We start from the raw sequence: 13,481 nt of genomic DNA, 5'->3' as shown, positions 1-13,481 counted from the left end.
TGCTAACATGAAAAGTGCTCTTACCTTGTAACACTAAAATAGAGAGTGGGGTACAGAGGAAAAGCACACAGATCTTCTTTGAAGGAAGGCAGGCAATATCCCTAAGTACTGAATTCTCATGGAAGAGAACAATATTTCAGCAATAAGGAATGACAGGGGGTTCATTATGGGTTATTAATGTTTGCCTAAATGGAGCAGAAGGCCCAAGCCTTCAGGGGAGTGCAGAGCTCCCAGCACCACTTAATTAGTGCCTCCTTTGAACCCAGCAATGCCAAGCTCCAGTGCAGAGCTCTGCAGTCCTACACTGCCTGTGTCATACCAGAGTAATTCTGTCTGGCTCTGAAAGGGAAAAATAATGTGTGTGTGAGGGCTGTTGCACAGGTGACAGGAGTTAATCACTTTTTCTCCCCAGTTAAACTCCAGACAATACAAGGAATTTGGCTGTAACCATTGCCTCAGCTTGCAAAGCCTGCAATCCAGGCCATGAATTTTCAGACACTGCACTACACCAGCATCTGGTCTGTGTAGCACTGACTGGAGAAAACTTCTAGGAGACAAGAATGAGGGTTTGGTTTTTTTTGGTTTTTTTTTTTTTTTTTAAACTCTGCAAAAGGCTGAAAGGAGATGTTGTTCTTTCTGGAATATCTCCTTTTATTTCTTAATTCCACCAAAAGTTTCAAAGGTTGTGCTGCCCTTGGGGAAGGGGCTGCAGAGAGTCAAGGAGGATGAGTGGGCAGGATTTGTTGTCTCCTGAAGCTGTTGCTACAGAGGTGGCACAGCAGGGATAAAAAAAGGCCATGTATTCTTACTGCTGCTTTGGAAAGGCTGTGGCATCAGGTAAGGAAGCAGACAAGGAAGGAGCAGCTAAGGCTGCACTGGGATAGAAGCCTTGACTTTAACTCTGTTCAACAACTAATCCAATGTACTATGACTGCAGAAAAGAAAAATCATGGAAGGCAGGTTGTTAACAATAAAGCAGAAATAAAAAGAGGATCAAATAAACTTCTATTAACAATGTGTCTTTCTATTTATTTGTTTATATTCTGTCTACAGAAAATGTGATGCTGGACTGAGGATGGCTTAGAACAACCTTCTGGCATGAAGACAGCTACAAAGCACAAAATACAAAAATGAACTCAGAAAGAAACAAGAAAAAAACCAACATTTTCTTGGCATCAACAAGAAGTTCTTTATTTTTCCTCAAGTTTTGTTTTCTAAAAAAAATGGAACTAAGACATTTGCAGAAATGAGACAAACTTTCTCTTCAGGTGACAATATTCAAGCAAGCATGTTGTTTTATTGAATTTAAATGGAAAGAAAAGACAGATTTGGAATGGGATACAGTATCAGGAGAACTGAGAAACTGTGAACTTTCAAGGAAATAAAACTCCTTAAAACTGTGAACCGAGAAATTGATGGAAATACCATTTAAACCCCTGATTACACTCTGTGTGTTCTTGAGGAGACATCATCATCTGTGCTAACTCGAAATACTTAGGGAATGGTTTACAACATATCTTTTATTGTAATCTTTTAAGAAAAAAAAAAAAAACAGAAATATTTAATTAGCTGTGACTTTACCATTGCTGTTCAGATGTCTTCCTGCACCTTCTTTTTCTAGACAGCTCAGATGTACTTGCAGCCAACAGTCAAGGGCTGAAAAGATTTCTTTCCTCAATAATCTTTTGATTTGCCACACCCAATAAAATCCTTGTAGGGAAAAAGAATCAACACAACTACCATCTCCCAATCAATACCTAAAGCCTAACAGACAGTAATTATCAAAATAAGGAGGAAATCCCATATTGGGCTACATATCTACCCATTAATCAAAACAACAGAAATTAACTGCAGAATTGCTTTTTTAAAATAAGGCAGAAGATGCCTCCTTGGGTTACACTTTGAACAGGCTATAATCAAAAGAAAGAGAACCGAGACTAACTAAGCCCCAGGAAGCTGCATTGTCCCTTTAACCCACAGTATTCCCCACCTCCCATTAGTACTTAACATTTTTCACTATGTTGTGACTGCTATTATTTCGTTTAACACCGGTTAATCTGTATCTGAGGTACATGGAAACCCTCTAGATGATAAGATTGGACAGGTTCCAGTGCTGGCAGTTTCCGAGCGTGCACACACTCGTGTGTTTTGATCCTTCCAGGAGCTCCCTGCTATTTGGCCTGGCTGCCAGCTCGTTCTTGGATCAGCCTGTGGCTCAGCTCCCAGAGGGCAGCGGCGCTGGCGCTGTCCTGTGCCTGCTGCGAGGGCAGGCAGCGGCAGCAGTTGTTGAAGTACATCCCGCCCAGCCCCTCCAGCTCCGCCGCCGTGGCGCAGTACACCGTCGTGGCAGCTCCTTGTTGCTGCAATAATAACAAAAAAAAAAAAAAAAAAAAAAAAAAAATTAAGAGGGAGAAAATAAGCAGAATGATAGAAATGCATAGATGTTTTAAAGTTTATTATTATCGTTGTGATTTCCAGCACAGCCCTTTGGAGCTGCGTCTGGTGCAAGCAGGGTGACCTGCCCGGTGACAAGGCTGCAGCTCGGCTGCAGGCATTTCTTCACAAACCACTTCAGTGAGGGCTTCTTTCTTTTCCTTCCCTCTAAGAGCAGAAGAAAAAGAGAACCCTGAACCACAGCCCCAAGCTCAGGTGTTTTGCCCCTTTTCGGTAAACACCTGGATTGGTGGCAGGGGCTGCCCAGGTGGTGTTTGACACCAGAACAGCTGAGCCAGGTTTAAAAGCAGCGCCTCAAAACTTCCCTTTGCATCACAGAAATCATTGACCATATGCCCAGGCACCCTGACCTGCAGCCTGATAGATGGATTTGGTTTGTTTGGGTTTTTTAAACCTCTCGTGCAAAATTAACCTGGGCACTCCAATTAAGACCTATCATGTAAAGTGCAGTCGGGATTGGTGCCAGACCTGCCCGTGGATCTTGGATCAACAGTCCAAGGCAGTTGTCACTGCTGCTGCGTGAGAGCATTTGACTGCTGCAGGCACAGACAGGGCTGGTTCTGCAGAGACACGAGGCTTTCCAGAGGAGTTTTGTTCAGTAACAACATTTCTCATGTCTTATAATGCTTTAAGAAATGGAGTGGATAGATTAGAGGCTTTTGTGGATCAGAAGGGATTTTTTAATTTTTCTTGCTTTTTTTTTTTTTTTTCCTTTCCATTTCCCTATTTTTTTTTAATTTAAATACCAAGTGAACTTATGTTCAAAGAGGAAGAATGGGTTTCTATGAATTGTCCCAACAAAAACCTACAGATGGAGGCCATGGGGTTGGGGCAAGCACCCTGGTGTGGGTGATGGGCTATTCCCTGGCACAGACTAAAAGCACAGTGCCAGAACAGCTGGGGAGAGGGCAAGAAGCTATTTTGCTTAGTAAACTATAATTAAAAATAATAGGTGAGAGCGCATTAGCAAAACACAACACTAATTTAAAACCGATAGAGTTTATCTGGCATCTTATGATTATTTATGTACATCTTAGTCCTTTCTGTGGTAACAAATTATGAGCTGATAGGAATCAGAATAAAGAGGCTGCCAAGTGCAATTGAAAAAGTAAATGAAGAGAAATTAGTTGTTGCCACATTAAGATAATTTAATGGGATAAGAGAAAAGGCTTCAATCTCTTGTGATTTTCCTCCACTCCTTTGTTTTTTGGCCTTTCATTGTCACAGCCAAGGAAACTCAGGGTGCTGCTGGGGGGGGTCAGCCTGCAGAGGACCTCTACTTTACATTCTCATCCTTCAAGGACAGGAAGCAGTTTAAAAAGCCCCAGTTCTCCTTATTTGAGACATCTCAACTTTGTAGCAACAAAGAAGTGCATATTTGTTGGCAAGACATGCATTTTCCTCAGCAGACGGGATTAAACTGATAATGATGACTCCACAACTTAGAAATGATCTCCCATCACAAGGTAAACCAAAACTGTCTGTATTAAGTATTTTGAACGGCATATATTTATCAACAGACCAAAATATTTTTAAAGTTAGTATAATACATAGTAATCCTCTTATTAAACCAGTATCTTTTTTTAAAAAAAGAGAAAATATCTTAAAGGTGGAAGGAGAAATAGAAGAGAGTTCTACTAAAAGTAATATTAATAGAGAACAATAAAATTTCTATGCTCATTTCAACTATCCTATAAAGCTCCACAGTACAGGTATGATCACTGTATTCAGCTGTTTAGAATGTCTCAAAGCCCCTAAAGAGTATTGTTAGCTTTTTGCAAGCAATTCAACTGGACTTTCATTAGAAAGGTAAAATTAAACTGAATTGCTCAAGGCAGAGTGAGAGCCCTCAAGCTATTGCTGAAAAGCATCTGTCCAGCCAAGCTAAACTCAGGCTATCTCTCATAGACCTCAGCTAATTCATAAAATGGAAGTTTATCAGAGCCAGTTTAAAATCCAACCCAAACAATAATTTATCTTTTCAAATGAGTCGAATTTGATGATGTTTAAACAAAATTCTCGGCAGGCAGAAAAACACCCCAGAGCACAAAAGCAGTGCTTTATACCTTGAGCATTGACACAAGCTAGACTCCAGAAGAAGAGAATAGCTTTCCCTGTGTGAGCATAGGATATTTACTTTGAGTGATAAAAGATTATGTGGCTGGAAGCCCAAAGCACTTTATCTTGTGATGCCTCCAGTGTTTTGCTGAGAACTGGATGTAAGAAACGTGCCATTTGCTTTTTGGCTGTGTGTATCCTTACTTCTTTCTAAATGTTTCAATCATGTTGGCTGTTTTGGAAGAAGAAAATTCAATGGTTCTATCATTGAAAGAAAAGTACCTTTCTTATTACTTAAGAGAAATGCAGTCATATTTATCCCTTGGTTGACAGAGGGTAAAGCTTTAGCATCTCACAATTATGGACAAACATGAACTCATCAAGCCTAGGAGGATGCTTCAGACAGCAAAACTATGTAACAGGAGGTAAATCCCAGATTCTCAGAGCCACTTAAGTATCTAATTCCCTTTGTGAGCTGGTTGCATTCAGACACTTGAGGATCTGCCTAAGTGACTTGTCCAAGGACTGAGAGGAGTGAGAATCAGTCACAGGAATCAAATCCCATTTTGGGTTGGCAGGAGTATCAGGAGGTCTCCAGCCCAACCTCCTGCCCAAAGTGGGAGGTGTAGAAGCCTCATATAGGCCATGCTGAATGGGAAGGTCCCCTAGGCATAAATCCCTCCTTTTCATCTACGATCCCACGAACCTCTGCAGAGAGCCAGAGCTGCAGATAAGTGCAAACTGCCTGCACTGCTAGCCAGAAACTGCTCTGTTTCTCAGCAAATATTGTTTATCCCTTATGAACACAGTCCTTTGAATGACATCTTTATAAGCTGGGCCTTATGACAGTCTAGTAACAAGTTTTAATTTTTTTCTCATCAGCTTTCCCGTTCACATATCATCAGCATACAACAGCAGAGGATGTTAGGGAATCTAATTAGTAAACAATTCCATGCTGCTGATACAAGATGAAACATTCTTAAACCAATAAAAAGAGCACTTTAATCACTGTTGAATGACTTTCAATGCCAAGCGGTTTGTGCCATGTCAGAACATAATTTGAGGAAGATTAGAGTACTATATAAAAGAATTAATGTTAACAACTTTGTTAAAAAATGTCTTAAACAATGAGCTTGTCAGTTGTCACAGACTCTCCCTGATCCATTGTGATTAAGGCCCCCCCCCCAACAATTGCAGCAGATAAACAATGCTAAAAGCGTCAGGCAACCTAAACATTTTTTTCCATAGGTCCCCCAGTTGTACAGGGTGCTAATCACCAGAGCTGGGGTCAGCCTTCTTTAACCTGCAACAAAGGCAGCGGGTTGCAATAATGAATACACAGGATAAAGAATTTGTGAGAAGCCCAACTGAATCTTTAATCATGCCTCAGTGCCATTTCCGATCCAGTCAAACACGTGAAAGCTGCTGGGCAAGCACCACGCTATCAATCTTTCCAGTGCACGTAAAATTACCCAGGAATCTTGTTTTGGATTAAGTTGAAGAGTGTCTCAGTAATAAGGGTTCATCATTCTCTTCCGCAAATCATTTGTCAGTTTTGTAATACAATCTTCCTCTGCAGCAGGGTGGGATTTATACAGCAGTTGCTGTTTATTTATAGTTGAGGCTCAAAGATCTAAATTATCCATCCTTCTAAAATCCTTTGTTGAACTGAAAATACTAAGTAGCTACTAGTTCATAGGCATTTATTTCATAACTGCAAGCAGTCAATTTTTAACTGATGGCACTGAATGCAAATTAATATCAAATAACTTAACGGTAAAACAAAAGGGGTTCTTGAGATACAGAACATGGTAAAACTCTCATTAATATATGTAATGCATCTGTTAGTAGTCTGAGATACCATTTATGTTCCTGATAAGAAAACATATTACACAGATAATGTTTAGTTTTTAGATTTGTCTACCTTCAAATGCATGTTTATTTTCTAAAATTAGACTTTTGTTCTGAAGCAAGTTTACATTCCAAGCACATAAATAATAGAAACAAAGCCATAACTTATCTGTATATTTATCAACTATGAATGAATAGGACCCACTCTGAACTCTGTTAAGAGCACACAGCACTCAACATTGTCTGCCAGGGAGATGGGATCAGCTTATTTGGAAAGGAGGGGTTTATTTTCTTATGAAAAATTAAGGATAAAGGCCAGTTATCTTGGTAGCCTGAGGTTAAGTTCAGCACAGAGCATTTGAAAAGATGGCCAGTGGAAAGAGGTGAATTCAAAATGTCATGAGAGGAGAGTATTTGTGACAAGGGCTAGATTCAAAGCAAGCAGCTCAAGTGAAATAAAAAGGCAAGTCCTTAAAACTCTTCAGGCTGTTCCTGTTATTCATATCAGGACTATTAGACAAAGCCAACACACCCCTAACAGTAGAATAACAGACCCACACTAAAGCACTGTGCCCATGCCATTTACAGCCAAATAACTCATTGCACAGCAGTGTCAGGTAGAATCAGAGTCACTAAGGTTGGGGAAAATCACCAAGTCCAACCACTGACCTAACCTAGCAACCAAGGCAGTATCAACATATTCCAGATATTAAACTAGTGGGGTGTCCCATACCTTCCTGAGCCTCTGATAAACATCCTAAAGAGTTCATTCTGTTAGAGGGAAAAGCTCCTCACCAACTGGCTTCAGCAGTGGCCATTTTCCTGATTTGATGTAAAATATAAAATCTCCTTGGAATTACAAACAAAATGATACAGAATCTGTTTCCACAACCATATTATCCAAACCAAACCCTAAAGTGACAGCTGCAGTTTTACATTCCTCGAGCCTCACCTCCTCCTGGTGGGAATTAGCACAGGTTTGCTGCCTTCTCAGAGGCTCCCCAGTTGGAGCAGTGGCTGAGGATCTGCTCCATTGCTTGTTGTGACCCTGAGGCTGATGCTCAGGGTGGGCAAGTTGTGCTGCCTGGGGGCAGCTGGGAGAAAACTGCCCTCAGAATGGATTTGTCTCCTGGTATTGCTACAAGCAATTGCTACAACCAAGCTGGGATTGTGGTGCAGAGCTTTCTCAAACTACACTTATTCCTTTTTCCTATCAAGCCCAAGTCCTTGTGAACAACATGGAGCACAATGACCTCTTCTGAAAAACACTAGCACATCTAAAATCCTCATGTCCTCATCCAGGATTCCTCAGTATCTGAGTTTTTAGGAGCAGTCCTAAGAGCTGCTTGGTGATATCATCCATGGCTGAGGCCAGCTGTAGCTGAGAGAGCCACTTCCCAATGCCAGGCTCCTTTTCCTACTGGGACCACTCAGAGCTGTGAGGAGCAGTCACTTTTCCAACAATGCAGTGAACAAGTTTTAGTCTTGCCTGTGAGATGACAGGAGAACTGTTCAGTTCCTGCTGCAGCCCTCTTACTCAGAGGATCCCAGATGCACAGTTACCTTATGAATAACACTCAGAATATCTCTGTATGAATGTCCTGTAAGAAAACAGGATTCCTTGATTGTTTTTTCAGCAAGGAAATATGAAATTGAGACCTTCCTTTGCTATTTTGGGAGAGCATGAAACTGAAATCATATCTGCAGCTCAAAAAGTAAAACTTTGGAGCTGCCAAATATGATCTAAACTCCAAACTGGGCTCAGTTGACTTCAGGTCCTATTTCCACCCCGAGTGCCAGCAGGAAAACGTGACCTGAACTGACACTGTATCTACAGTCTTTTCAAAGCTCTCACAGAACCACATCTAAACCAGAGGTTCTCAACCACCTCACCTTCCCCCATCACCACAATTAAACCAGCAAAGCATCTCTTAGAAGATAACACAGTGAATAAACCAAAATCTATAAGGTCTGCTTTATTCCCCTCTAATGTATTCCTTTTTCAACTAATTCCCAACTACAAAGACTCAAAAGTCCATCAGCCTCTCTACTTGCAAAGCATAGTTGGTTTCAAGCTGTAACTTTTCTTAGTGTCATTAAGACCCTTACACATTTATAGTATTCTTTACATACATTATAGGAGATAAGTGTGCTATGTTCTTTGAGTAAGGAAACTGCAGTAGTTCATGAAAGAGGATTTGTTTTCAACTGCTGAGGCATTAAGACCTAGTGATTATTTCAACTATTCAGTATATGCAGCTATATTTAACTTACATTCTGGGATTTAACTTTGCAAGAGAAATCGTGTTCATTGTAATAAATGTATTTTGATAATGCACCATGTTGTTTGTGTTATGCAACCCCCAGTATGTTCTCAATTACAGCAATGGTAGCACTTGAAAACTTCCAGCCTCCAACATCCAGTATCAAACAGATTTTCTGCAATCATTCCACAGGAGAAAAAAAAAATACAATACAGGACATCAAGTCAGGAGAACTGGGCTGTTTTCCTCTTTTGGACTTTTCCCTTTTCCTTCCCTAGTGAGCTTGGACAAGTCACTTCAACTCCATGTACCTCACTTCTCCCAGCTATAAAATGGGGAGGTTAGTCTTCTTTACCCACCTCACAGGGGTGTTGTGAGGAGTCACTCAGATTTATGGAGTGCTTTCACACTTAATTTGGAAAAGCACTGCGTAAGTATAAAGTGTTGTATTATAAACCATTGTTAAAATGTGTAGAAGATGTAGAACAAGGTTGGCAAAGTAGCTGACAAAAATGTAATTATCTTTTAAAATCATGCCTATTTTTCTCTATTGTATAAACTTCATTCTTTAACCTGTGAAGCTGTCTGCTACTCCGGGTCCTGTTCCAGTGTCTCCCCTCTCTCATCCATCCAGTTTTTTGCCCAGCTCACAGAGAACCTGGTAAAACTCTTACTAGCCAAAACAACAGTGAGTTATTAAAAAATGGATGCTTTAGAGGGAAACAGTCCCTGAAATCCATGCAGTCATCTCTCCCACCCTTTGCATATGCTAGGCAGAGCCATCATGGCATACCAGGGGTGGGATTCAGTTGCCTAACATGGATCTTGAGACATCTGAGCTGCCTCAAGATATCCCACGTGCTCCACAGCTGTCTTTCAGAAGGGCAGATATTTCCCATAGGTCTGGTATTGTATCTGCCAGCCCCTCAGGGATATCTCAGCTAAAACCACACAATGGTTAAGACAACACCAGACTGTGCAGCTTAAATGCTTTTGCCACAGCACCTGGAAGGGAGCTGGTTCCCACAGGCAGCACTGTATTTCTTTTCCAGAATCTTATTGAAGTCCAAAATCAGCTTCTGAAAAATGTTTCAAGGCTGACAGAGAGCCACCTTAAGCTCTAAAAACGATAACAAAGTCTGTGGCTTTACCTTGCTCTACCAGCATTTCAGGGCAGGAGCAGCAGCACTTCTCACAGGCCTCTTTATCAACAGCACATTTCCAGGCACATCAGAGCTGCAATTCCTTCTGCTGCCCACTGAACCCCCGTTCACACCTGATTTACACTTTTAAGACATCATTGCTCCACTGAAATGGCAGCTTTGAACACTGCATGCAAATGTCTCTGATCTTTTCTTCTCACAGGCTGGTATGGAGCAGTGGAGCAGTGCAGCAGCATTCTTCTCCTCATTTCTAGATCTGGGAAAAATCCCTGAGGAAAATTATCAATTTTCATTTCAGAGAGTAACAGGGTAAGGGTGAGATCAGGTTGAAGAAATGGTGCTTCAGTCCATTGCTTGCCCCCTGCCCTGTGTGCCAGCACTGCCCGGTGGAGTGAGAAGCAAAGAGCATGTCAGGGACAGTCCCTGGGCATCCCAGCTCTGCTGGGAGCTGCTCACACCTGAGCATCCCTGGCAGCTCACCTCCTGTGCTGCACATTTATACAAACACGATCACAAACACAAACTCCACCACAACTCGTTGGCCACAGTCAAACTGGAAATCCTGTGGAGGACTGGAAGTCCTCCTGAGACACATAACCTGCCAGCAAAAGGTGGATTCTTCTGGGCAAGGGCAATTTAAAGAGTTGAGCAAACAGGTTGTTGACACCAAACATATCCTGCCAAAAAAGAGAGATTAGATACACTGCTGCAACTAAATCATTAGAACTGGTCTGGCTGGTGTTTGGGCATACACAGATGAGAGTTCATTGAAATGACTTCTGTTATTAACTTTTGCTGAATTGAAATGTTTTATGGTTTTGCTGTACTTTAATTATATATATACTTTATATAAATGTGTGTATACATACAGTACTGTATATGCTGTATATATTTATATAGCTTTTTAATACTATTACTAGTCCAAATTTAGACTTTTTCATATGCATTATTGAAAGAATATCATCACAATGCTGACATCTGGCTTCTCCCTTCATTGCACAGATAATTTTTTAGACTTTATTTCAGATACGAGTGAAAAAAAAAGTCACGTAACGCAATGCTTTTTGAGGAAGTGACCTTTTGGGACAGATATTTAACGAGCTGTTTGTTTAGGTTTTAAAGATAAAGACTGTTTTTCATCTGTTGATACACAAGCACATACACACACAGACACACAGTTCAATAACAATGCATTGAGAAACCACAGGGTGTTATGATGGGGAAGTATCATGGTAAGAAAGTAACTACCAACTCTGTCTTCCAGAAACTACTTAAGGGAATGTATTTTGCAATAATACAGATCTAGCAAACAGGCCTCTAAAGTCTAGGCTTAGAGCTGTAAGCCAGGCACTCCTGTATTATGTATGTGTGATTTTCATAGCTAGCCTGCTGTAAAGCGTGCCCTGTTAGTGCATCTTTCAGGCTCAAAGACACTGGTCTTGTTAATATTTCATTTAGTACATACTGTAGAGTCTCATTTATATTACTTCTATAATTAATGGTGATAGCTTAGGCACTGCCTTCACAAGGAGAGATCCCTGTATGTTGGTCGATGGGTAATGAGAAACAATAGATATTTCATTCACCAGCAGCTTGTTGCTAGTTAGTAGGAAATTATCGTGTGTACTGTTGCTTTAATTGCCAGGGTAAATAATGCCGCCGCTGTGTTAGTGAACATTTTAAAGCACTTGATTCAAATAGACTAGAAACAAAACACAAAAAAAAAATTACCTTTATTATGCTATACCTTAGCACAGGGAGTTTAAAAGGTACGTCTTAAAACATTTGCGTTCTATCATGCAAATATATCTTAATATGCATGTGCTGACTATTCAACTACTGTATTTTAGGAAATACAATTATGCTGCCTTTCTCTTCTCCTATGTAGACTGTAAATAACTGTAGATCTTTCTCTTGTTTTCCCATGTAAATATATGTAAATATTAACAAGCTATGCATGCTGATATTCTAGGCAATTTCAGGTACTTTTATAATCTGAAGGCATGTACTTGAACTGGTTTGTTAAAAAAAAAAATCAACTCTCTCAAATCCTTTAAAGCTCATTAGAAATTAAAGATTTCTTACTAGACTGGTTCCTTCACTCTCAGTTTGTTTTTTGTTTATTTTTCCCTCTGCTTTGCCAGTGCTGTCTCCCAGGACCCACCACCAAGAATGCACATTCCGAGGCTGTTTTTTCCAAAGCACGGGGTCCCATCTCAGGATATGATTCACTCCCTGCCCCAGGATGGGCACCATTTAGATTCTCTGACCTCTCCCTCTGCTTAATGATCACAGAGTCACAGAACTGCAGAATGGTTTGTTTTGGAAGGGACCTTAAAGATCCTCTAGTTCCAACGCCCTGCCATGGGCAGGGACACGTTCCACTGGGCCAGTTTTGATGTTTTCCATTCCATTTTCTCACTCCATAATCCATCAAGCCTGGGTTTAACACCACAAGTTCCAGGGCTGGGTTTGAGGGCAGAAGCAGCCACAGCCAAGAGCAGTCCCCATGTCTCTGGTTGTGCTGCAGTCCTGCTGCTCACTCAGACGTGGCTCCTCTGTTCCAACACGCTCTTTATGCTTCTTTTCCAGCATGCTTATGACTTTGACAGACTGTGAAAATAATTTGATAAATAGCTTGATAAATTTCTCCATCTCCTCCCTTCTGTGCTGTAACACTGTTTGTGGAAGCCTTTCAACTGAAGGAGTGTGAACAAAAAAGAAATTACCTAAAGCTTCTAAATCACGTCACCTCCTGCATACAGATTTGGAGACAAGATTTCAATTTAGCTCTCTTCCTCCTTCTTTATTTTGTTCATGTACTAAATGAAGATTACTCTGAAGAAAAAGGTAAAAAGTGAAAAAAGATGCATTTATCCCCTGGTACAGTAGAGGGGAGAAAAAAAAATCCCCTCTCCATTATCTATGAAAACTAAATGCAATGACAACTTTTTAATTGAAAGAAAACAGCTTTCATGTCTGAAGATGGTTTTTTTCCAGAGCAGGCGTATGAGAATAAACACATTAATTGACAGGATCCTCATGACTTTTTAAGTTCCTCAAACTTAGCTTGGCATCAGGGGAAGATCTCTTTCCAGTCCTTGAAGACTCTTTTAAGATGAATGTTTAAAAAGCTGAGCTGACACGGGCATTACGTTCAAGTGCAAGCTGTACTATTCTTTAGTAGAGGGCGTAGAAATGGTTCATAGAATTATTATCTTTCTACAGACAAAACCCATTACCTTCACACTAGGAGGGAAAAGCTAGTTTTTAACTTATATAAAACGGAATCAATTATCAATATCTTTGCATGGTTTCCCAGCTCTGCTGGAGAGCAGTCACACAGCTAAACACACAGAGCCATTTGGCAAAAGGGCTCCTGCCTATGCTGGGCTTCTTGTTACACCTTTCATTTAATAAAATCACATCTGCAGAAGGAAAAATAAGTAGCAATGATTTGTATGCAGGGCTTCCACCCTGAATGTCACAAAGGCAGATGGGAATCACATTTGCAGACCGATCACTGGGCTTCTGTTACTTTCGACTTCTTCCCAGTAAAAAGTGAACAAGCAAATAAAAAGCAGCCAGCGATGCAGACTCAAACACAGTGGTGAACAGCAGTGCAGGTCAGAGCATCCATAAAGCCTGTTGTCTTTGGTGTGGAAAAAAGTGCTCCTTCAGCAACCTCCGC

The 13,481-nt window shown here is 40.7% G+C and overlaps 2 protein-coding genes across 2 annotated transcripts in view; one reads left to right on the top strand and one right to left on the bottom strand.

The window, feature by feature from the left end:
• Window positions 1-11,885, top strand: part of MAF (MAF bZIP transcription factor) — a 194,666-nt gene extending 182,781 nt beyond the window's left edge. Inside the window, exon 3 of the mRNA XM_059857403.1 lies at window positions 1,054-11,885. The gene's annotated coding sequence lies outside the window, so the exon portion shown is untranslated. The remainder of the gene's footprint in view (window positions 1-1,053) is intronic.
• Window positions 1,165-13,481, bottom strand: part of WWOX (WW domain containing oxidoreductase) — a 476,293-nt gene continuing 463,976 nt past the window's right edge. The window contains exon 9 of the mRNA XM_059857399.1: window positions 1,165-2,360. Within this exon, the coding sequence (XP_059713382.1) occupies window positions 2,172-2,360 (189 nt within the window). The 3' untranslated portion in view covers window positions 1,165-2,171. The remainder of the gene's footprint in view (window positions 2,361-13,481) is intronic.

The sequence above is a fragment of the Haemorhous mexicanus genome, chromosome 12 (genome assembly GCF_027477595.1).
Source record: "Haemorhous mexicanus isolate bHaeMex1 chromosome 12, bHaeMex1.pri, whole genome shotgun sequence".
Classification (NCBI taxonomy): Eukaryota; Metazoa; Chordata; class Aves; order Passeriformes; family Fringillidae; genus Haemorhous; species Haemorhous mexicanus.
This window is presented reverse-complemented; position numbering and strand designations above follow the sequence as displayed.